This window comes from Platalea leucorodia, assembly GCF_965183815.1.
Source record: "Platalea leucorodia genome assembly, chromosome: 8".
In the NCBI taxonomy this organism is placed as follows: domain Eukaryota; kingdom Metazoa; phylum Chordata; class Aves; order Pelecaniformes; family Threskiornithidae; genus Platalea; species Platalea leucorodia.
In genome coordinates, this window is record NC_138830.1 from 41,336,040 (window position 1) to 41,361,911 (window position 25,872).

The 25,872-nt window shown below is 36.8% G+C and overlaps 1 protein-coding gene across 3 annotated transcripts in view; it reads right to left on the reverse strand.

Annotated features, from left to right (window-relative positions):
• The window catches only part of ADCY7 (adenylate cyclase 7), a 68,061-nt gene that overhangs the window by 11,237 nt on the left and 30,952 nt on the right, over positions 1-25,872 (reverse strand). For all 3 annotated transcript variants that reach the window (XM_082319528.1, XM_082319527.1, XM_082319529.1), the window contains 16 exons: positions 22,888-23,436; positions 21,405-21,605; positions 19,185-19,349; positions 18,223-18,372; positions 15,808-15,956; positions 15,379-15,490; positions 12,548-12,675; positions 12,141-12,299; positions 8,356-8,488; positions 6,859-7,044; positions 5,879-5,922; positions 4,958-5,038; positions 3,826-3,898; positions 2,932-3,029; positions 2,123-2,207; positions 321-458 (listed from right to left, as the gene is read on the reverse strand). In XM_082319528.1, the coding sequence (XP_082175654.1) occupies positions 321-458; positions 2,123-2,207; positions 2,932-3,029; positions 3,826-3,898; positions 4,958-5,038; positions 5,879-5,922; positions 6,859-7,044; positions 8,356-8,488; positions 12,141-12,299; positions 12,548-12,675; positions 15,379-15,490; positions 15,808-15,956; positions 18,223-18,372; positions 19,185-19,349; positions 21,405-21,605; positions 22,888-23,058 (2,073 nt within the window). In that variant the 5' untranslated portion in view covers positions 23,059-23,436. The remainder of the gene's footprint in view (positions 1-320; positions 459-2,122; positions 2,208-2,931; positions 3,030-3,825; positions 3,899-4,957; positions 5,039-5,878; positions 5,923-6,858; positions 7,045-8,355; positions 8,489-12,140; positions 12,300-12,547; positions 12,676-15,378; positions 15,491-15,807; positions 15,957-18,222; positions 18,373-19,184; positions 19,350-21,404; positions 21,606-22,887; positions 23,437-25,872) is intronic.

Here is a 25,872-nt window from a genome sequence, read left to right on the forward strand (position 1 = left end):
TTTAAACCCACATTAAAAAAAAAATGGAATACCATCTTAGTGATGAGGGTTACAAGCAATAGTAATTATAAATGGTATCTTGAAAGGAAGAAAAAGTGGTGCAAACTACAACTCAAGCCAGTTCTACAAACTGGGATTTTTTACTTTTAATGCTTTTACATAACATCGTGCATTATCCTTGTGTAAATCAACTCATGTTGCGAATCAGACATTAAAAAAAGCAGCAAAAAGCATGGTACTTGATGAAAAGAACACAGGAAGTTACTTAAACTGTGGATGTTACAGTAATTTCACAGAATAAAGATAATGTGATTACTTACCAAATTAAAAATGGCTATAATCAGCAAGGCACCTATAGTGATGACCGCTAAAGGAAGCCTCAGTAAAGGCATTGTTTCTACCTTTTCTGAGATAGCACAAAGATGGCGCAGGCAAGGCCACTGTTCTGGGCAGCACTTCTGTAAGTAAAGTTAGTCTGTGTCAGTAACATGGATAATGCTTTGATACACGGGAAGAAATATTTCTAAATAAAAAACACTTTTTCTCTGCAGGAGAGTGTCAAGAGTCTTCATTGGAATCCTAATTTAGAACTCTGAGTCTAGTCATTCAGGTTAAATGCCTAATGCCTTTCCACCACTGAAAATAGAGATAATGCTTCCTTATTTCAAAGATGGTGGGTACTAAAATTTTCTGAATTTCTGCTTTAAAAATACAAAATTATGAGCTGATTGATTCTAGAGAAATGTTACTAAAAATATAGTAACAACCTATGTTGTATTTTTTAGTTATAGAGCTATTATTTTATATTTGGAACTACATTTTCAGATGACTAAAATGAAACCAATCACAGACAGTCCCCTTTCTTGCCATCCTTATATCCTCCATTTGTTGCTATAGAGAAAAACATCTAGTAAAGCATATACTTTTAACGATTGCAAGCATTATTCAAGGATGCTACACCAAAACACTCCCAGCATAAAACTCAAGTCTGATGCAATTGCAATCTTGGAATTTTCTTTCTTTTCTCCATGAGTTTTTACATATGTAGAAACCATATGTGCATACATATACACACACCTCTCTCTCTCCACAGACAATATATATACACACATATATATAAAAATCCATCCACTCATATATATATAAATATAAACACCATACATACATAAAATCCATACATGCCATCTAACTGTACTTTTAAATTAATCATAAACCTTTAACCCATGTACAGAGTGCAATTTCATTTTTTTTTTTCTTTCCCTTTTACACAACTTGAACCTGGCACTGTAAGAGACCGTTTCTGTGGCAGTTTTCCTGGGAGACCACCATCACCATTCTGCAAGATAATAGTGGCATGTTCTCAACAGAACGTGAGAATTCCCTCTCACCCTTGGCCTAGCACAACATAGATTTGATGAGTGTAAGGAACTCTCTGAAATCCCTTCCCTCTCCCACCCCTGCCTCCAGATAGTTCTTGGACTGGAGAAGGATTTTTTTTTTTTTTTTATTTTGTATCGTTGAACTCTATGTCACTATGGGCTGTCTCTATGTCACTTTATTATTTTTAAACAGTAATTGCATACATTTAATAATGCAAAGAAAAAGGAACTAAAAATACAAAGTGTCCTAACTGATGTAACGGTGAATTTGGAATTCTAACAGCTATGAAATTGTTGCCAATAAATTATTCATATGTTTGTAACTTTCATGGGGCTTTATAAATGATTATGAAAATCAATCTTGCATTCAAACTTATTTGGATTATAATATTGTTTCCAGTATAGAAAATATCAGGATTTACAACCAAAATTACTATTAAGGACAAACATAAAAATAAATTTTAAAAACCCAACCCCACTCAGCACATGTTAATATCTTCCTCCTCCCTCCTATCCATCTATACTGGCACCCAAATAATTCTGAATTACAGTGAGAATTTTCAGACATGAAAATCTGTTTCAGGCAGTGAAATCTTCTGGTAACCTGAGGTTCAAGGCTCCTGTAACTCCTGCTGAAATTAACAGCTTAATTCATCATCCTAAAAGATAGACCAAGCTGCTGAATTACATCCATCCATTTTTGAAAAGTTTTTTGTTTTCTTTTTTAAAAAAAAAAAACTTACCATAAATTTCTCAGCAAAGCACACAAACAAAATAAGTACAATGATGACTGCAACAATGCCAAAGGAAATTCCTAGTTCTGCAGTTCTAAACAGAAGAGAAAGCATTAAACAAACCAGTATTAAATGAAAAAAATTTTCAAACTGCAATTCAGACTAACGTTTGCTAACAGTGTTTCTCTAAATTTAAATAGAATTTTTCTTCTAATAGCACTGGATGACCATAACAGTGCACAGGTTATTGTTGCTGTGTTGCACAAATACTGCTTTAAGATATTCTACTCCTTGCTGACAGCCTGAACCACTAACCCATGCATAAACCACATGGACATTGCACTGCAACAGCCATAAAAACCAAATATGTCAAAAACTTCAGAATTATCAAACATCTGCTTTCCTGGAGGCATGAGAAGAAGCTCAAGGTTCCCTCCTTGTATCTCTACAGACAAAAGGATCACTGAGCACATTTCAACCAGCTAATCCCATTTTTCTGTTGCTCACTCAATGTGTTTACAGTGAACTGTTCTTATAAAATAGTATTTCTCACTTAACTGACCATCTCCCTGTGTGTATTAAGCAAACATGATATTAAAGAAATATTTCTATTTTATTTTCATACTGATATCTAGGCTCCTATGCCAACAACATGAACACACTCCTTTATTAAGGGGTAAATTAGTCCTAAGAGGTATATGTTTCTTAAATGTAAACCCTCAGGAACTCCGAAAGACTTTAAAAAGTTTCAGGCACATGAGTTTCACTTTAGCTATTCGTTAATTTGAATTATAAATTATTAAAATACTGACACTTACTTTGGCATTATAAACATCTGTATCAGAAATATACAGAGGAACACAAAACTGGCACATGCGAAGTAGCTCTTCAGTTTTAGAATAGGAATGGTGCGATACTGAAACACAGATTATAACAAGTCTTAAGGATAATTCCACTTTTTTTTTAAATTCTGTTACATTTTTGTGATGACACATATATGCAAATTTATACTGTACTATTAAAAATATACTAAAAGAGAACAAAAGAAAACCACCAAATAAAATTCACTTCAACACCTGTCAAGAAAAACAGCCCAGTCCAAAGGATAATTTCAAACCTAGAGGGAAATCCACCGAGTATGTAAATCAGCACTTCAGATACATGTAATCAAAATCCTTATAAAAAAAAGGATATACACAGAAGTAAACTCAAAGTATATACACACACACACACACCCCAGTAACTACATACAGCACACCACAGCACAGTAAATTAAAGAACAGTTATTCAAACAGAAAAAGTACACTGTACCTAACAAATAACGGTATTATACTTGCAATGAAACAACCATAGAAAGCAAAGTATTTCCATTATGGATGCAGGGAAACTTTTTTTTTTTTTTAAATCTCATTACTTTCGAGAGAAGTTCTTCATATAGTAAAGTTGCCAAACTCCTACTAAATCCCTTACGGCAAGAATTTAACCACAGATTAGAGACAATCTCCTTTAATCTACAGAATTAGCATTCTCAAGGAAGAATGACCAACTCAAATCATGAGATCTGCTTTCCATTAGTTACCCAAAACCTCTTTGGATGTGCAGTCGCCTCTAAAATCCAGTCTCAGAATGAAAACACACGGTTTCAAATATATTCTTATGCAGCTCTGAAGTGCAAATCAAAGACCAAAAAGGATTATTTTGCTCTTACCAACCTCTTTTTCAAGACTGGGTTCTGCAAAGATCAGTGAAGATACCCAGAAGTCATCCGATTTGCCACACCACGGACTGCGTTCAAAGAGACACACGTTACAAAATGTACGCAACAGGCCAAGGAGAGTATGCAAAAGCATCGTTGTAGTTGAGACTCCACAGTATACAGGGTGAGAGTGCCACTGTTTTACACACATTTGACAGTTCTGCAAGGTCTTTATGTTTCATAGCGTAACAGATGAGCGGTTATGTTTTTATGTAGCTGACAGGCAGATCCAGAACACTCTCACAGACAGCAGCGTCTGCCAGTTACATGCAAAATGTAACCCCAGACCTTCCCTAAGGTTTACAAATAGGAAAGTATAATAGCAGATGTTAGAGATGGCTCACAGCCTCCAAAAACTTCCCCTAAATGATATCAGGCCCCTATTAGGAATAGTTGAGGTACAGTGATAACAGCCTTGCTATAATTTAGACAAAAGAAAGGGTTTTTCTTCTCGAATTCACTGGTTTACATTTCACAGGAATTTAAACACTGTATTTGAAATTAAAAAAAAAAAAACAACAACAACAAACAAACAAACACCAACAACATTGCCTGTGTTTGTCTGCTTTTAAATGCAAATATAGTGCCAAATGCACCATCTGCTACTGACAGATCATTTACATTCAGTGAACCAGACACTAAAGCAATTTTATTATTACCCCCAAAACTGTGTTTTGACTTTATATGCAAGTTTTGTTCAGGACTGCACCTATTTCCTGACGCTTCTTATTTTACTAAACAGAACACATCATTAACTTCCTATCCCATCCTACACTGCAGTTCAGCTCATTATTTCGGACAGTCATAAGAAACAAGGCAATAATTTTGCTATTGCATAGTACTACACCGCATTGAACAGCTAGACTAACCATTGGCTTTTTGCTATAATAATGCAGTAATAATTTCATTATATTCAAATTAAAGCCAAAAAGGAAGTAAAATAAGTAAAAAATAAAGACCAAAAAAAAGGCACGACAAAAATCCTGGTAACCTTTCATTTTTGAGAAGTAAATTTTATATCTAGATTTAAAATTGCAAATGCAGATTATTCTCAAAGAAAAGGTGAAGAAAAAAAAAATACTGCATACTTAGTTGAACTGAGACCCTCAATGGTTGACATCATTTCATCATAAATATCTTCCTCTATCCTTCCCTTCTGAGACGAATTTCTGAGAACAAAATAAAGTCCATGTCACAAATGCTATTCAGAAACAACGGCTACAGAGGACCGTACTTTCTCAGTACACAAGTGGGATGAGCTACCAGGGAAAAGTTAAACAAGAATGCTCCAAACTGCTAAACATATACATCCATAAGCACTTTACTAAGCATTTCTCTAGTTACTCAAATCATGCATTTTTCAAGACAATATTTTGATAAACTAAGAGAATGTTTCACAAGTGAAAATCATCTACTTAGTTAACTCAGTGGTACAGGTACCATTGTAAGCATTTCTACACATAGTGCCAATTCTTTATTACACTAGAGTGGCATACATTAATACTACTAATCAAAGACATATCTTGTATAATATAATATATATTTACTTATGATATTACATTAAACTGTATTTATTTTGTACTATAACATTTACAAACAAATCTAGCATCTATGACTAAGAAAAGTAAAAGCTGCACAAGTGGTTACAATGTATACATGTATACAATATATGAGGTGTTTTGATTTGTTTTCCACTGCTCTTTTAAGTCTCTTACTTCCCTACTCCCTTCCATCCCGCTACAGCCCATAAAGTAAAATGCAACTTGAATGACTGAAGGGCCAGTGAGATGAAGGGGGGGGGGGGGGGAAGCTCCTTTTAGAGTCTCCTAACAATAACAAACCTGAATTGAGAAGTTTTTTAAAGGCCAAAGATTTAGCTTAACCTTTCTAATGCAGGAATACCATACACACAGCGATTAATCAACCAGAAGACCACATGCTTACAGTACACTGAACTGCAAGAGGAGCACAGGATCACGTATTTTAAAAAAAAGGAGTACTTGACAAACCTATCAGAAGTTCTCTGGCGCCCAGTGGAACACAAAGGTATTTCCTAAATCAAATAAGGAATTAAGAATCAATTACGCACTCAGTAAATGGCAAACAACTATTGAAAATAAACTTCAGGAAGCTGCCAAAAACATTTTTATTCACAAATAAAAATCAAGAACGATTCTCATATAGAAAAGCTTATAAAAACCAACCCTTTCCAGCAATGTTTTCTGCTTTAACAAGTGAGCGTTTTCTGACTAAAAAAATTGTTAGAAAATAATCAAACAGATCTTCCCTCTTACTTTTCTCCACACGCTGAAATAACTAACACCAGCAGTGGCAAGTAGACTGGAAATCACTTCCACAAACCTGAATGGACAGATACCTAATTTAAAATTTACTACAGCTATTTGTCCACAGAGAGTAGTACAGCCTTGCTTTGCCTCCAGAAGCACACCTAAAGCACGCACATCTCCTCCTTTCAGCTTTCAGGAAGGGCAGATGGAAGGAAAAATGAGCTTTCTTAAATTTTTAAATCCTAACAATGTTAAGAATCCTTAATCTTAAGAATTCTTTACTGATAAAATCCTGTTTCAAGGCAGAACATGTGGAGAGACTGTTTATTTTCTATACAGTTTAAGTAAATGTTGAGTGCATCTGGAGTCTGGGATAAATTATCTTTTTTCCAAAACCACATGTAGCAAGCAGGACCCCAAGACGGAAAAACATCAGGAAAAAGAAAAAGAGAGTTTCAAAGTTTTACTTTGAAGGTTTACTATGAGTATAGCATGCTAGAGATTGTCAGAGTTTGAATACTGTTAAGTTCTGACAGAAATAGTCATTGCACAGATACCTTCTTAGTTCTGTGTACACATTTAACACCAAGAGTAACAGCAGAAATTCAGCCACAAAAACCATGTCAGGTTTCGAGTTTCACACCATAGACACGAGGAGCAGCGTGCAATTATAGGATTACAATCCCTACCTCAAACCTCACCTTTCTTCGCCTTCCTTGTGAACTTGAAGAGTCACTGCTCACACTTTCTCTGTGGTTCAGGTGGGCAAAGGGCCTGGCTGCTCCCCAGGACTCTAAATACCGTGTCATCCGAACAGATGCACGCATCTTCAGCCCATCATTAACTCTTGTTTTAGGGAGATGATTATTTGATACGCATTGTTTGGACTAAACAGAAAAAACATGCTCTTCTTAGAAAACAGAAAATGATACAAATTACAAAGAAATGAAGCTCTGTGTACTTCAGTAGTTTAGGACTATATAATCTAGCTATTTAGTAGGACTCTAAACACATATCAGCAGTGTGTCAACCAACCTCGATTTCTTTATCTCATTTAATTAATGCAAGCTAAAGCAAATCATGACATAATGAATTTGCTTCAGCTACCTTTACAAGCCTTCACTTGTAATACTGCAGCATTCAACCTTCCTGGTTTATTTACGGTGATGCGAGAGATCTCAGGATCTTACGAACAGATACAATTTCCTCGCAGTCAGCACAACAGCAGGGGAAAAAGATTCCCAATTCCTGAGCTAGGGCGTATCAAAACAGCAGTTAGGAGGAGATCCCACAAATTACAGACTTGACATTAGATTATATAGCTACACCACAAGAGAAGAGTCAGGCAGTGTATACAGGCTATACAGCAATACCCTTGTGGGTCTACAAGGAAGCTAAAACTACAGAATAAACCAAGGCATCAATGACTGGTTATTCTCTAACATTTCACAGGTATCTTCAAGTGAGCAGGGACCATTTTAATAGACTTAGATCCTTATTCTAAGAATATGTGCTGTGTACATGTAGGGGGGGTGTGCAGTGTTGAGTACATAAAACTTGCAACAAAGATAAGTGAGTTCTTGCTAATTAGAAGTGGCTCTATACTGTTCCTTCCTGTAACGATCCTGAAGGAAAGAAGTTTGTCATTTTCATTCTTTTTTTCAAGTATTTTACTCGTCAACCACAAGCCGATTCAAAATAGCAATACTCCAGGTGTTTGCAGTTACCAGGCTCTAAAGGGAAAACCAACAGTTGCTAAATTTAAACCTTGAAAAGAAGGTGAATCTCACATCTAAGATAGTGAGGAAGATTATGTCAGAAGCTATTTTACAGGGGATATTTTATCTGAAAGTGGCCACACAGTACAGATATTGTTTCATGACTTCGTCTCACCTTTTGACCTGGATTTGAGACACACACTTCACGCAAATACATAGTCAAATATGTATTTTTACTCTAAGTGGACCATGTAAGAGGTTTCAGCATAACGCTTATTACCTTCAAGCTAATAGACATGTCATAAAACAGTAGGATGTGCTTTCAGATCTGAAGTCCCAAATCCAAGCTACTCATGAATCATACCATGCTTTAATGCTGCTTCTGAATAAAAAAGGTGTATGCAGCACCACAGACACCTATGTACTCAAAATGTATGTATATATTTGAATAAATATACATGTTTAAAAACACACACATACCCTTGGATCAACCACTAAGTAGGTTTTGATATTCATGGATTCAAGGTAAGGATCCCTCAGGTGTCCATTCCCTTCTTCTACTTCATAAGCTTTGCCTAGGTGATTTAATGTTGCTTCAGTGATGTGTACACGGCTGAGAAGGGGAGAAAGAACGAGAGACACAAATACTTACAGAAAGGTCACATTAAGCATTTCATTTACATTTCAATGGCCACTGCTGACATTTCTGCTTTTCAGCCATTTTGTGCTTTGGCAGCCAACAGCAAAATCCTGCCCGTACTTAAAACGATATTTGCAATCCTTTACTGCAGTTCTTCATCACACATCTTTCACAGCAAGTATGCTAAAACGCACTTCCCAGAATGAGATAGTATCAGTATAAAATTAAATTGAAATAAGCAGAGACATATAAGAAATAAGAAGAAATGTGATCAAAGGACATCTGATGACTGACAAGACAGACTCACAGGCAGGTTGTTTCAGATGGCAAGAGCTACAGGGAAAGCTCACAAACGAAACACAAGCGAGGACTGTCTAACACTAGAAATGCACGAGGAGGGGAGGAGACGGTTACAAAGTCTGGACAAAAGAAGCTGGAAAAGGTTTTTTGTCAACTAGGAGGATAATTCGGAAAGTCTGTCTTTTCTGATTGAAACAATCAGAGGAGAGCATAACACAGCAACAACAGCAGCACACTTCTAAGGGGAGCAGCTAGTATTTTTCTGTACCCATTCACACTTTCCCTTAAATGTTATTTAGTTCAGTATCCCGAACCACGTATTTCCATATAAATTATGAGTAATATCTTTCCATAGAATTTCTCAACAAGAGACTTGAGTGTGTTCATAAAATAGCATTTCTTTTCTTATATTCTACTTTCTCATTGTTCATCTTCCCACAGCTTTTCTCACTTTTCTCTGTCACGGAGGGGTTAAACACTGTGCTGTCGGTCCTACAATCCGTCAGCACAGAGCTGGGAATAGAACATTTCCAGAATGGAAGCTGAGAGTGTGCAGTGCTCCTGCCTAACTACAGAGAGCAAGGGGATCACCGTCCCATCCGCCTCTGCTTCCTTACGCTGCATGTAGGTTTGCCTGAGGATAATTTAGCCAAGACCTGGAGACCACTGGCTGTAGCTTCCCACAAAGCAGAAGGAAAAAATTCCTCAATACTTCTGGAGCCAAAAGGTAAGAGTTTTGGAACATAGCGGATGCATGTTTTTATTTGTTTACTGGTAATTGTCTCAAAAAGCTGTTTTTTAATTGTTACCTTGATTATGCAGTTTTGCAATCAAGGTGAACCTTCAAATCTGAAATTTTAAAGCTTGCTCTAAAGCATAATTTTCTCCCATAGAGACTGAGGCATACTGAGTGATGTCTGTATTAACTGAGCCTTAAAACACAAGTCAGGTACTGCAGCAAGTTTTCTGTGGTTTTCTACTTATCTCAAAAGGCAGTATGTTTGTTCACTATCCCCCATTTTCCATTTTACCAAGCTTCCTCTCCCCTCTTCCCCAAATCACACGCTGCCGTAGTACATTTCAGATCTTACTGCAAACTTCTTCCCGTTTAAATTACTATGCCGATGATTTCTCAGCAGTTACAAATGCTTACTGGATTCCAGGATCAGCACATAACCAAAAGCTGCTACTGCTAAAGCTGCCTCCCCAAGACAAGCTGTAACATGCACTATTGCACTTACCATGCTAGTACAGAATACCTAACATATTGCACTCAATTTCCTATGCTGACAGGCCTGAGAACAACATATTCTGATCTTTCAGGCATATGCGTATTAGAGAGAACTGGACATAAATGCATTTTTAATTTTGGTTTTATGCTAGTCCTTTCTGCTTTACTAGTGTATTACATTGTTATGAATGCAAATAATTTTTAAAATTGGGAAGAAAATGAACAAGGATACTCTGACAATGAAAATAAAATATTTATAAAGCTAGAAGTTTTCCTGCATCCTTTCAAAAGTCTTTAGAATTCCTTCATTTACAGAAACCCAATATAGATATACTCCCTATTTTAAATAAAAACCTCAAACTGCTCCTAATGACAAAACTTCTGCTTCCAAAGGAGCAGGACTAGCTAACATTGGAATGGGGAATCCCAGGCACAGCATTTTTCCGCAGAGCAGGAAACCTATAACGTAACCTTTGCATAACAAATAGAAACCCTTCCTCCCTGTGAGGCTGGCTTCCACAAGTGTAATGGTTCCTCTGGCTAGCTTAGAAGCACGTGGTAAGCAAGTGCTAGACATGTATAGAGACAGGAAGTATTAAGTGTAATGTTTCAGAAGCAGCATGCCAACCTGAACCAGTTTTATTCTTTAACGGATCATCAAACGTAAGCACAAAGAACGTAATGGAATAATCAAAGTTTCCAAGATTAGGCAATGGTCCTAAACATGACTAAGAAAAGTATGTGTTTGTGCCATATTCAGAGTCATGTTGTTTGCTTTACCAACAAAAGAAACTTTACAACTCTGTATTCTTGTTTAATCACGCTGAGTCAACACACCAAAACACTCAGGCTGGATGGTATTGCAACCGTTAACCAAGCTCCAATTAGTTTTCTTTCTGTTCGGTCACCAGTGCAAGAAAATAATTCAATATTCATATCCCCTTATCACTTTGCAGAAACTAATTTTTAAGTTACAAGCATATACCTAAAAGCTGTCTGAGGAATTTAAACAATAAGAAACCCTGTAATGTCACTGGTTAGAATCACTTTCCAAGAGAAACCAGTACTTTAACGCTTAAACATAGACCCCTGTGAATGCCATTCAACTAATAAGTACTAATTTGCACAGATTACCAAGAACCTACAAAATCATGGTCTCATTTGGGAATGGAAAAAGAGAAACCTTTAATACAAAAAAAAAAAAAAAAAAAAAAAAACAAAAAAACCAGTTTCGTAGCTGAATTCTAATCCCCAAATTCAACTTGGAAAATAGAGAAAAAAAAAAAAAACAAAAAACAACACTTTCCTAAACGAGGAAAATACAAAATGCTGGTGTTTTTTAAAAGCATTTATATTCGTCCTTTTCAATGAGCACCTTAAAAAAGGCAGCATGAATATCAGCCTCAACCCCAATCCTCTGCACTGCTGAGCAGCACATGGCAAGTTAAATTACTGCTTTGCCTTAGCTCTTCGACTCAGGACCACTCACTTTCCTTCCCGTTCTGCCCATGACAAATGCTACACAGAGAGAATACTCAACAACCAACAGCTCCAAACTCTCCTTGCTTGGATGCTCCTCATCAGGCTGCATTTTAATTTCTGAGTTCTGTTTTTGGGGGGGGGGGTGGTGGTGGTAGTGAATATAGAGCTAATGTGAATATAGAGCTAATATAAATCAAGAGGGACTAATCAATATTTTAACCGAAACACTAGGTAAATATGCAGCTTTGCCTTGTCGACGTAAGTAGCATATCTATTCTTTAGCTAAACTTACAAATATAGTATTATCCCTGTGCACACCATGAATTAACTAAATCAACATAATCCACTGCTGAAGATGCACAAGTTCCTCCAATGAAGGGAAGGTCAAGAAGCAGTCACTTTCCTAAGAAAAGAATGTTATAGTTCACTGAAAACAGAATCGGAAGATATTAACATTTTACAGTTCTGGTAAGTAATATGTTTGGTTTGTCCTATTTTCATCATCTCATTATGAGGATTTGTGCCACGGCACAGTTACAAATTCCAGAGTCATAAATCAAGATGATGAAAACCGTGGCAGAGTGAATCAGCACCGACAGGGAAGATCCTCACCCAGGTACGCCCGCGGACTCCATGCGGTTCGCTAAGGACACGTCGTGTGACCAGACGTCATACTGCCACTTCCGGAGGCCGATCACACCGCACAGCACGTTCCCAGAATGAATACCAACCCTCATGTTGATATCTACTCCTGTGGCTTCTCTCACCTGCCTATGGACAGAGGAGGGTATTAGAGTACCAGTTACACTTTTGATTCTCTCCTCCTCCTGGACATCTGTTAAGGTTTAGTCTTGTTATACGCTTAGCGCAAAGACAACAGACAAACTTATGACCTAATGCATAACTATCCAACTACAGCTAATAAATACACTTTGAATGTTGACAAGAAAACTAAGAATGACTTTAGTCAGTATCTTCATAGCCTCAATGCATTAAAAAGTCCTCTGTGCTATACTTACTTTATTGCTTCACACATGTCGAGTCCCATTTTAACACAGTTCCTGGCATGAACCGGTAAGGACACAGGTAGGCCTGACACACAGTAGTAACAGTCTCCCAGGATTTTTATTCTCATGCATTCATTCTCCTGTGAAATTATGGTAAACGTATTTAACAGGAAAAAATGGACTGCAGGTAGGCTAATGACACCAAAACTAGCACTTGTCTATATAATTTTGAGAAAGTCAGGCTTCATTCAATCCTTGTTGAAGCAAAGCTTACTTCTCTTTTCCCACATCCAAATGCCTGGACGTTGCTCACCAGAGGATAACAGAAACGATGGCTTCAAGCATTTCTGAAATAAAATCATGTTACTAGTTTCTCACTTTATTTTTGGAACTGTGTGCAATTGAGAAACTATAACTATAAATAAAACTGTCACGGAATTTACCATCTAAAGGATGAAATCTCCTTATCTATCTTTTAATCTTCATCTTTATTAACATCTGAATTACAGGCAGTTTGTTCATCTTTTCCTCAATTTTTGCATGGCAGCCTCATAAGTAACATTGTGCAGTGTCGTAAAACCTGCACAGAATTTAGGGAGAAGTTGGGAAATAAGATGTCCAACCTGGTGGCTTTGCGGAAGCAAAATGATTTTTTTTGTTTTAAATACGATTGAAGAGGAAGCCAGCACACCCTACTGCTTGCTATTGCTAATTAAAAAAAAAAAAAAAAAGGCAATACTATCTGCAGCAGAAAGCTTTTTCCTAACTGTGCAGAGAATACTGCTGCCCACGACTGGCTGGAGAGAGGAAAGGGGAAGAGCAAAGAGCTCCTCATACTGTCTTTTGTTAAAACATTACTGAGGAATTTTAACTACAAAGGTTGCAAGCAAGCCAGCGCTAATTCTGCCAGGCTGTATAGTGTTTGACTGATGAGTAAAGATGGCTTAATTTGGGCCAGCCAACACCTTCAGCTGCCCAACTGTCCCTGCTGTGGGAACAGCCCAGCAATTCTTCAATCAACGCCAAAATTGGCCCAAATCAGCGGCAATTTACCAAACTAAGCTGTTCTCCCTCATCAGTCAAAGCCTTAAGAGAACATCCATCATTCTCCACCATCTTAAGCCATCCAGTAGGTTCTGAGCGTTGCAGCAAGCAACAAGCTTAGATAGCTCTGTACTTCAGTTTCAGAGATCAGCAGGGAACCTAGCCCTAGATGAGAGCTGTTTGACTTCAGCATTCAGCTCAGTGTCCAGGTTAGCCACCAACTTTTATTAGGTAAATTGGAGCCTACGACACTTTTACGTTATGGAAAAGGTGAGAGAGTACTCCCCAGCAGAACAAAAATAGAACAAAAAGCAGGAATCTCTTCTTACAGCTCAACCACAGAGTTGCAAAAGACCTTGACTCACTAAATCCAGACATTTTTTAAACAGTGCAATTTGCAGACAGGAGTGAGAAATTAAAACATATCACTCAAAATCTGGAATCTTTTCTATTTTTTTCTATTTTCTATTCTGACCAACCTCAGCTTCTACTTTGGCATAAGAAGTTTGTGGCAACTAAGATGACATGACTTATTCTGTGTCTCCTCGATAGCTGCTTCGCAACAATATAATTACAATACAGTTAGTATGACTCTCTTATTTGCCAGTACTTGAAGTTTTAACAGCAACTGAATTCATATAAATACAAAGATTAACAATGCCATTTAGTCAAAAAGGTTAACTAGGATTTTAGCCATATTCAATGGCATCCACAAAGGTTTAATTACAGCAATTTCACTCCTCTGCTATATTAGTAATTTTAGAGTTTTCCCACTTTTTCTGAAGAATTTTTAGAATTTCATAAAAGCAAGATTTTCCAAGTCCATTAATTTTCTAATTTGCATTCAGTATATCCAAATATAGTCAATTATGAAATCGAACCAACATCTTTAAACCTTTGGAAGTTTTGATAGGTCGTCATTAGTCTTGACTTACGCTTTACCAATGCTAAATTTCTAGAACCAGAATTCGGGCAGTATTTCTTTTTTTGATGTCATGTAGGATGCAAAAAAATGCAGCATTTATTTTCCTAAAGCCATATTTGCCTCATAATACTAACAGAAAAATCAATGGATATGACAGAACATATATCCAAGATTAGAGTCAGTTTTAGAGGATAACAGAAATCATCACACAGAGTCAATCATGCAAACATGTATATGATACCGTCCCTGTAATCTGAGAACTCAAAAACTGAGTTTGTGATTACAGTTGCAAAGAAATTAACCTCAAGCAGCACTTGGAAGTGGTAGGAACTATAGGCCAGTCTGAAGGGTCAGTTGTGAGGATATGTCTTAATACGGACCATTTTCACTTACTTCCCATTCTTACACTTTTCTGTAAGTATCCATCATTAATTATTACTCCTGAGCTAAAGAGCTCCTTAGTCTGATGCAATATGACTGAATTTATGAATTTAAACGTGTGCCTAAGAGTTCTCCATTTGTAGAGCCAACAAACAATCCATCTAACTGAACACAGCAAAGCTCCTTAATAGAGCTTGTATATAGTACCTCTCGCAGCCCTCTTCAATCATTTATTGCCATCAGGCAATTCCCTGAACAATGCAGATAAACCTCCAGACTCAAGAACTGGAATTACAGTAACTTGCTAAATTTCCAAGTTTGGTTTTAAATTTTGTTTTAATGGGATTTTGCTAGTTAGCTTTAAAGCAAAAGCAGTCTTCCCTTCCTGCCTTCAAAAGCACTAACACTAACTGCCTTCTGTCTTGCGGAAAAGATGACTTCTTTTTCCAATGGTGGCCTTTTTCCCTACTGCACAACAAACTGCAACACCTACCTTTGCAATCTGATCAAACTTTCCAAAAAGTTCATTCAGCATCACTACTAGTTCCTTAGGAGAGCAGTCACTGGCAAGGCGAGTAAATCCTACAATGTCTGCATAAAGAATGCTAGACAAGAACAAAAGGAAAAAACAACATACTTGAAATATGAAGATATGTCTATTCCACAGTCAGCTTAAATATTAAAACGCATTTAAGAGAAAGCATCTCTTTCTTTGGAAAACAACTCCAGAAAAAAGGGTTCGAGTATCAAAACTGATTTAGAGGACAGCACATCAGTTCAAGACATGTTATCTTCCCACAACAGGAAAGAAGCTCACTTCAGCCTGAAAGTCTACCTCCAAATTTTAATTTCACTGGACCATATACACTGTTAAGAATCAGCAGCTTATATTAATACAATTACTTCTAGAGTTTCTACTTACCTAACATTTTGGTGCCTTTTTACGTATAGACTGTGGAAGTTGTTGTCATGTGTTTGCCTATTATCATTAGTTTCCTTTAGTCGCTCTATGATTGCTAGCTTCATTTCCATAGAGATATGAGCTGGCAGTATGGATAAAAGCAAATTTTCCTAAAAGGAGAGGGAAAACAAATTAAGAATTTTGCATCATTAACACAGTAAATTTGAAACTGCAGGATTTTAGTGACTGCAAGAAGGAATTAAAAAAAATAAAACACCTTTCTTCAAATCGCTTGAGTAATGCACGCCATGTTTTCCAGAAAAGACTTCTACATTTCTGTTCTCAAAATCACTGATTTTACTGTTAAGTAAGGGTGTTGTATTTTTTTTTTCTTTTGTTCCTTGTGACCTAGATGTCACATCTCTCTGTAACCATGAAACACACAAAAATGCAGTATTCAGTACTACAGTTTCTAAATTGAAGCTTATTTTGTCCACCAATCTCAGTGTTGTATTAGCATTGTCCGATAAAGCTTCTGGTAAAAGCTTATATTCTACAATAAACAACCTATGCAGTATTAAAAATCCTTGTGAATTCTCAAATGCTGGAAAAGCAGCAACAGATACATAAGTGTCGACAACATGCTGCTATAGCTTAAATGAAGTGATGCCACTGAAATGAAGTCTTTTGAGCTGAGTGAGAATACAGACTCTTCAAAAACCACTGACATTGTTTGACTATGCAGTGCACTGTCTTACACTGGCTTTGATTGAAAAGCCCGTTCTTCAAAGAAGACCCTGCTAAGTTGCTGGGCAGAAGAGGAAGACAAAAAGAGAGTACTTTTAACCCAGGAAGGGCTCTAGCGCCCCAGAGTCAGTCACCACAGAAGAGGAAATGTTGCATGGAGCAGCTACACGCAGGAACTTTTTCAGATGACATCGCCAGCAAGGTCAACACATTGTGTAACTGAGTAAAATGCTGTCCCTTTGGACCAAATCTTTATGCCCTTTTCCTGAATACCCGATGCAGCAGTATGAAGATGGCAGTAAGCTGCCAGGGTTACTTAACCAGTGCCTGCCACGAAAAAGAAATGCCTTGGGATCACAGTGGGAAGAGGGAGTCCTTGAGCATCAAGTACTGGCCTACAGTAGCTATAGACAGCAGTTTAGTTTGGGACTGCCCCCAGAAATAGAAACATCTCCTTCCCCTCCTCTAGTGTTTTAGTACTGAGAGAGTCAACCCTGGGGAACAATTTAAACTGACAGCAAAGCCCCAGTGAATGTAACAGGGCCATTTGAGGCTAACACACTACACAGTTTTCAAGGAAGTGATGTCGAACCCCAAACTGCATTTCACACATTGTTTTCACAGAGGAAAAGTGGGTGGCAAAAAGAAGACTCAACATTGGTGACAGATGAAAAGAAAGCTGTCCATAGACTTAAGCACATCTACACTTAAAACAAGCAACCAAAAAAAAAAAAAACAAAAACAAACCACAAACATGCAAGTTATCACCTCGCCCAAAGAATGAGAGCACACTGCCTGTGTAAGCTGATCAGATGCTTCCCTGGCTGCTGTGTGGGGAAATTCTGCCAGGACTTTCATGCAGATTTGTCATCTCATCTCACAAGATTAGCATCACAGGACAGATCGCACGAGCAGTACGGCATTTTCTGCTTTTGAGTTTGATGAGGTCAGTCACTTTTCAGCCCCTTCCTTTTATCTAATAACTGGTGGGCAGAGTACTCGATACACATCAGCCTTCTAGAGCTGCTGTTCTTAACCCTACTTATACCAGGATAAGAGAGGAAAGGCGCCCTAGTTTCAGCTTTGATACTTCTTTACAATCCTTCCTCAGTAAAAAATTCATGTTGTTTGCTTATTTTTTAAATACCACTGGAATTTATGGAAATAAAGGATGTCATACTCAGATACTGTAATCTATTATACAATTTTTATCTCCCTTAGGGTCCAATTTTCTCCTTCTAGCAAAAGAAAAATAGTTTGCGAGACAAGAAAATACAAGAACAAATAATACTTTAGAATTTAAAACAAAAAAATGCAACTAAGGGAAGCATGAAACTAACTGCTGAAATTATCTTACAAGTATTTTTCAGGGCATTAAAGGCATGTTCTTTTAAGTTACCTTGGGCCAATCCCAGTAATGTTTTATACTAGGAAAAAAAGTAACTAAAATAACAGGCAATTACATTCCTGTTATACTGTGATTTTCATATAGACACGCCACAGAGAACAGCTTCCTCCCTTTAACTTCCTTCTTTTGTTACAAATGGCACAGCTTTTGTTTTTGACACTAGGTGGGTATCACGAAGATTGGACCAAGACTTTCAACATGCATTAGTCACCAACCTTATAAAATTATACAGACTTTAGAAATGAAAACAAGCAATTCATAACATGAATTAGTTCACTCACTTGTTGCCTCTTTTCAATCTTCAATTTCATTCGGACCTGAATGCACTTTAACGTGTATCTATACAAATCCCACGAAGCAACCTGCATTTGGCGTTTGTGAAATGCACCCATCAAGTTACCACAAAGAAAAATGACAGCATTGGCAAGTAGCTGCACAAGAAGAAAAATATTTACCTACTGCAGAACAGTCGTTGATACTTTACTAATACACATACTAGTCCCCTTAAAAACAAGCAATCCCAGGCCACCTTCAATGTTTCTCTTACCGTGTCACACACCAAATCACAGTGTTGCAATTAGCCAGGATGTACCTGGGAAATATAAGCTAACTTTCACAGTCATGGGCATTCCTGTACGAACATACAGCAGTATAATGAAACAGAAAATTCTGCTGTATCATGTAACATTTATTTGCAGGCACCAGTGTTTCATTTAGGGAGAAACCAGTCTACGAACTCATGCATCAGCGTGCTGTGTGAAGTCTGACACACACCTGCATCAAAAGAGCTGGAGTGCTCCTTTGAACACACCCTGTTAATAAGTGTTGGGAACCCTGAAAGCACCCAGTAGCACTCCCAGGCCCTGCTGACTCCCCAGGGCAGCAAGAGCCCTTTTGATCCACCCTGTAGGCAGTGCCAGATGGAGTTAGACCCATCTGAAACAGCACAGATTGGAAAGAATGATTGTGACAAAGTTTGTCATGTTTTGAGCAACTTAGTTAAAAGATTAAAATAATAATTCTGCTTCTTCCACTTACGTCAGAAAACAAAAATGCATTATAGATTAAAATAATTGCAATTTTATGAAAAGCATGCAAAACACATTGGGCCCAAGCTCCAAATCCATGAATTTGGAACATCCATGTGGAAGTTTGGAACTTATCTAAACAGGATAGTTATGCCAATATCAAATGGTAATACAACTAGGGTATTTAATTACTTAAACAAGTAGTGTTTCCTTACCTGAAATAGAATGGACTCCTTATTTTCCTGAGAAGTCATGCTTACCACAATGCTTAGAACAATAATATGGGAGAGAGCAGAAAGAACGCTAATTATGACAGCACCTCTCATCCCAAAGGGTAGCATGGTATAAACTGTGAAGATTATGAATAGAAAGAATGGCACCTTTGGAAAGAAAGAGAGAAAGAAAGGGGGCAAACAAACAAACAAAGACACATATACGTTATTAGGTGCCTGCCAAAAATCACTACAGAACAAGGAGGAATGTAGCACGATTCTTGCTCATTTTCAGGCTGAACAATTAAATATTGATGTTTCAAAAGCACAATTAAAAACATAAGGACAGTGGTAGTCCTAAAACTTTGAGGGAGTTAGCAGCTATAGATTCATACATAAGACAGTTTACATATCACCTTTAAGTTTTTCAGTTGTCCTTGCCCTTCATCCTTAATTTATCCATTACAGCTGAAGATGCACTTTGTACATCACATATCAGGAACAGCGTGTTGCAAGGATAGCAATATTGAACAGAATCAGATTCCTCACCTTCTCCAAGTTGTTATTCTAATTTTAACATCGCCTGATCACATGTGTGTGCTTATTCCATTTTTGATAAAAAACAAAAAAATCCAACCAATACTTCCTGGTGCTGACACAAGAGGATAATCATTATTGCCACTAACTACATATTTAGCTGCACAGATTTTACAAAATGCACAATGGTCCACTAAACTGCTAGGGATCAGAAGAAAGGTCTATAAAACCTAAATCCATATTTATAGATTTGTTATAGTGTTTAGCTCATACATATGGAAACTAACAACCCTGATCAGAGCAAAATATTGCAGTGTTTCTGGCTCAGCTCCATCTCATCATTGCAACTCAACTTGTGCCGTTCCAGACATGAGCTTCCTTCAAGGAAGTCTCAAAGCCCAGACCGCACTTAAATGTTTTGCCAGAATAGATAGCTTGGTTGGGACAACAATAAACAAACAGGCAAGCAAATAGAAGCTTTCATTCAACAAAAGTAATCTTTTCACGTTCATCTTTACTATTTTAGCTGGACTAAAAAAACTTTTTCTGCCATACGTACAACCCCTATCACACAATGTTCTGAACGCTGTGTAATAGTTTCATAAGCGTGGACAAGCAAAGGTCATACCTGCATTTAAATAGTAGCTTTAATTAGTGATAAATTCATAACTTGAGATAAAGGTCTGAAATGAACCTATTCACTTCTACTTTCTAATCTAGGGTCTCCTTATATTTTAGGCTTTAAATCAACATTAATGAATTATTACCACATGACAACAACCCAAGACATTGGCTTGCAGCACTGACAGCAGCAAAACCAAATCTTGCTTTGTTACATGTTTGTTCTTACAGTTAAGAACAGTAAATTTTGTTTTTTTCTAAGGTAATAGCTCCTTCCTAAGTTAAAAAATACTGAATAGCAACTGTAAATACATGGTGCTGGATCTAGGCCATAATACAAATCAGATTTTGGTTGTTCAACTGATAATTTATATCTTTCTTTATTTGAAATAAAGAGGGGAAAGGGAAGAGTCAGTAAAACAAGATAAAAAGTCATTTTTATGTCATTAAAAACTATTCTGTTTACATTATGAAAGCTTAGGAGGAGTTTCCTACAGATTATGATATTTTTGGCATCATGAAATCGCCCGTCTTCTGATCAGAGATACTAAGCAATGGACTGTAGCCACACCCAACTATGCCAGGATGTGTCATTAATTCTTATTGTTCACTCCACCTCTCCCATTGATTTGAAAACATGCTCCCTAGGGCACACCCAGCTCTAAAGTCCTTTATACATTTCTTGAACACCACTTTGACTGATATAAATTAACAAAGCAAGTATTATTAATGAAAAATTCTCTTAAAGATTGATTCATAGTAATTAAGATTTAGTAAAAATCTTAAATAAAAATACAATTAAATTACAACTTAAAGAGGCAATTCCCATATAGATTTATGCAGTTATCCAATTTTCTCAGCTGAGCTGTATTTTCACTATAATAAAGAATAAAAACTAAAATTGACTATAATAAACCAATAAAACCAATTTAGGAAAGTGAACTTACATCTCAAGAAAAAGTTATTATGCAGTTATAACATTCAGAAAAAATAAAGCACACAAACATTCATATATACTGACTACCAGTTCTATGTTAAGTACCTGAATGAACAAGATATACATACCTGTTCCCACAGTTGATAACCATTTTTTTTTTCAAAAAGAGATACATATCCTACGATTAAGAAGCAAATCCAAATCATAACTCCAAATAACGTTAGCCATCTCCGAAACAGGGATTCAATACATAAAAGTAAGTACATGACTGCAAATATGACAAGAGCAGCACATACTGCAATAATGAAGGCAAGATGATGACGTGCTTCCTGCAAAAGCAAAACGAAGTGTTATATTTGGTTTAAATGTCCCCTTTAGAAAAAAGGGAAAATGCATCTATACTGTCCTGGACACTGCTTAGGTAGCTTTAAAATATGCTAACCTGAGTTCCTAAGTAGTTTAGCTGTGGCAGCATTAACACTTTGATATTCACACAGATAATATAATAAATACTATTACAGATACCCAGTCTACCCCAGTTCCATCGTTATTATTTCCCAAATTAGTGGGTTTGGTTTTGTCTTTTAAGCTAAGTTCTAACTATACTATATTGTACAAGGTAGATGTACCCAAAGAAATGCATTTAAAGAGTTCAAGCTTTGCTAAAAAGGAGCATAACAGCTCTTTTCCTAAATTTTACAGATTACTTGTAACATACAAATAGTGTTGCTACTTCTTCCCTTTTTTAAGAAATAAAAGCTAAAAGGGATACAAGTGCAATTGGTATGATTAGATTTGTTGGTAAAGAGAGACTTAAAGACACTTTACCATGAAGCACAGTATTTGGAAAGCTGTGTTAGAAGGCAATGAAGGGTTACAACAGCTTCCTTATTACCTTTTTACAACATTATCTTTAAATCAACTCCCCTTTTTACCAGCTGTCAACCAGGCTGGCTTGAAGAACACCTAATTTCTTTACAGAAAATCATATTATGCTACATAACAAAAAATTCTTTGGGCTGCATCTTTCCTATGCCTATAGGATCCCTGCTCTTTGCTAACTAACTATTGATTCAACAGATCACCTGTTGTACTGGGAGATTGCTGTTGAGTTTTTATTACCAAAAAAAGGAATTAATATCTACAAATCCTTAAAAAAAAAAAAAAAAAATATATATATATATATATATATATCCCCTCAGGAATTCATAACCATTATATTATTTTACATTTCTTAGATAACTCTAAAAAGAAAATATGAGACATGCAGGACATTTTAACTTATGTTCTTGTTCCTTCCTTGGCCCCTTTATTACTTATTTACTATCGTAACTACCATTTAGCCTAGATTATGATTTGCTCATAACATATAGGAAGGAAGAGCAATCCTTACAGTAACTGTGCATGTGTCTGACAACACTGTCGCCTCTCTTCTGGTCCCTTCAAAAACATACATAGCATTACATACACAATTACTTAATTTCTTTACATATTGCAACTTTCATACCATGTGTCTCAAAAAATTATTTAGCCAGAAATGTTTTCTGTGCTGTTACAGTGATTCCTCATCATCTTTGAAAACATTGAACACAAAGAATAAAGTATACTCACATCAGTGACAAAACAGATTATTATTAGAGTAGTCCAGAAGAGGATTGCAATGAAGAGCAGCAATAGCAGGAGTGGATGCTGCTGGCTTGTATAGCGGTACTTCTCGTAGAGCGGGTCTGATATCCTGCAGTCATCATTTTCGTTGAAGAAGTATTTACCCTTAGCTGGCATTTTCTCCCAGGTTGGCTGCTATTTCCCTCAGTTCGCAGCGTACACAATAAGACACAGCTGAAGCTACGGCTTCAAAGAGTTTTGTCTTTTCACTGCTGCCTCTGCGATCTTTACGCACACTGAGTAACCCACGTTCTCTGATTTTACTTCTCATGAGCATTAACTTCAGATTTCCAACGCAACCAAAAGCAAAAGAGTTAGCCTCCCCAAAACCACAGGCAATTCATCATCAGCTCTACGCATGAACCTCTAGATCAACTTGTATTTGTGCAGATAGAAGTTTCTGGCGTGGGTTTTGGGGTTTTTTTTTTGTTATTATTATTTTGCAAGTCTCGAACTCCTTTCCATAGGTTTGAATCTCACTTCCTGGGATGAACTCTGCAGAGAGACAGTATTATTAAATTAATGTATTCAGTTAAGTGTCCACAGCATTCCCCAAGGAGGGGGGGAAAAAAAGTACATTCCTTAAACTTCCTATCTGCATGCTCTAACCACCGAGCAAAAGCTCTTTCTTGCTGGCGAGGTGGAAGCCCAACAGCCCCGTGCGTGGGCAACGCTGCCCAGCAGCCGCAGAGGCAGGGCTCGGGCAGCGCTCGCCAATGGCTGCTCTGTGCACACCACTGCGCCTTTCTCTAGCAATTGAAACATTTTCATACGAAAAATGTACGAAATCGATTTTGTTTCCTTTTGAGCAAATGACAGTTTCCATGAGCATGTTGTGTAACTGAATACTAACAACTCTTTTGAAGTGATGTGTGTGCCTGTGTGTATGTGTGTGTATATATATATATATAAAATCTTTAGTCACAATACACATTGTATTCTTTTTCAAAATATGCATCTTAATTTTTAAGAAATCCTTTTTTTTATTCCTTTCACACTTTAATTAAAGGCATAGAAAATGAAAAAAGAATACAGCTGTCCAAGCCAAAATCCATTAAATTTTTTTAAAAAAACAAAACAAAACTTAACATCTAGTTCTATATACTTCATTCAGCTCTAATTAATAGCGTTTCCAAGGCAATAGGTGTGTTCTGTTAACAATGAACATTAAGGAATGAACTGTATTGTTAACTACTAATGACCAATGTTTTTCAAATAGATTTATGAATATAGTTCACTCAATGCCAAGAGACATAAAACAAAAAAAGCAGGGGGATGGGATGGAGGGAAGCATGAAAAACAGGATTTCAGGACAAGTCTTAATAAAACTTGATAACAGGACAACAGCTTCTTTGCCACTTGACTGCCATCACCATGGTGCCCAAGGCCATTGCTGTGGGGAGAAAGAACCTGCTAAAAGACTTGTAGGAAAGCCAAATCCTAGCCAGTTACTCTCACAAGGCAAAATGCTTAACCACACACGTGTTTAGACTGCATTCACACTACAACCAGAAGTGCTGTTAATGGAAAAGTTTCAGAAACCATACTGAGCGATTTAGCCTATGTAAATAGAGCCAAGCGCTAGCATACTACCCAATCATTAATGACCAAGCAGGCAAAACCAGATATACTAATACTGAGACTGAACAAAAAAAAAAAAGTGAACTTTTGCAGCAAAATGAGTAACTACAACTTCTGCCCAGAGTATATCACAAACTTTAATTAATCACAACAAGAGAAAAGACCCTATTGCATCACTTTTATTCAGTAACAACCAGAATAAACTCATATACTTATTAAAAACTGAAATAAAATTGAAAACATCTTTCAATACATCTTCCCCGTGTATAGTTAATGGTACACCTAATATCTCATCTGTACTGGTTATTACCAAGCTTGTCTTCATAATAAAAGGCCTCCCATTTTTCACCTGAAAAAATTCTTCTGGTACTCATACCATCCGCGTGTGCATAATAATGCTCTTGCAAAGGTGTGTGAATGCATCTTAGAAATCACTGACACTTAAAGTAAAGGAGATGCCAAAAAGAAACTGAAACATTCAAATCATGCCCTAATGCATTTTCCAAGTCATACAGGTGACTGCAGAATTACTTCACTTGAGTGTAGGCCAGTTTCTTCTGAAGAGGAAACTATCAGAAGGTGTGCACAGGGGCAAGTGTTTTAATCTGAATTTGTCTTTCCATAACAAAGACAACTTGCTATAGACAGCGGGAAGGTTATGACCATGATGCACCAGAGAGGCAGACAACTCACTAAACAGCCTGAAGAATTCCTTTACCACGAGGGTGGGGGTGCAGGAATGCACTGCCTGATGTTATCCACCATACATAAAAGACGACAGGCTTGCTGTCTCTGTTCCCTCTAAAAGTGTATTTTTAGAATAAAAACAATTTAAAAGTTAATATACTTGCAGAAGTATTGATTTTGAGGGTAATTTTTATAATAGGTATTTTGAGAGGCAGCTTTATTTTTCCAGTTAGCCAAACCAAATCCATTTGCTAAAAATAACTATTAATTAGTTATATAGTACATATATAATGTAATACATTCACACTTATAAGACACAAGTAATCCTGTCTTGGGCTACTTAATATTGAAATCCAAGAAAAATGACTTCCCAGCTTGCTTTCTGTAATTTATTCTTCTGACTATGTCAATGAAAAAACAATTCCAAGGACAATCTCTATTCTACAGAACTACACTGTGTGGCTATGGTTCAGTTACCTAATGTTCAAAAGATAAAAAAGATGTCAAATGTCAGAACTATCTCTGAATATTATTTTAGAGTTTTACAGGACACCAAGTTGAAGAGACATGTCTCTTCAATGGTTTAATCCATTTTAATAAAAAAGAGATTGCTACCTTATCGATTTGTTTATTCCTCCGCTGATCTTCGTAGATACACGTAGA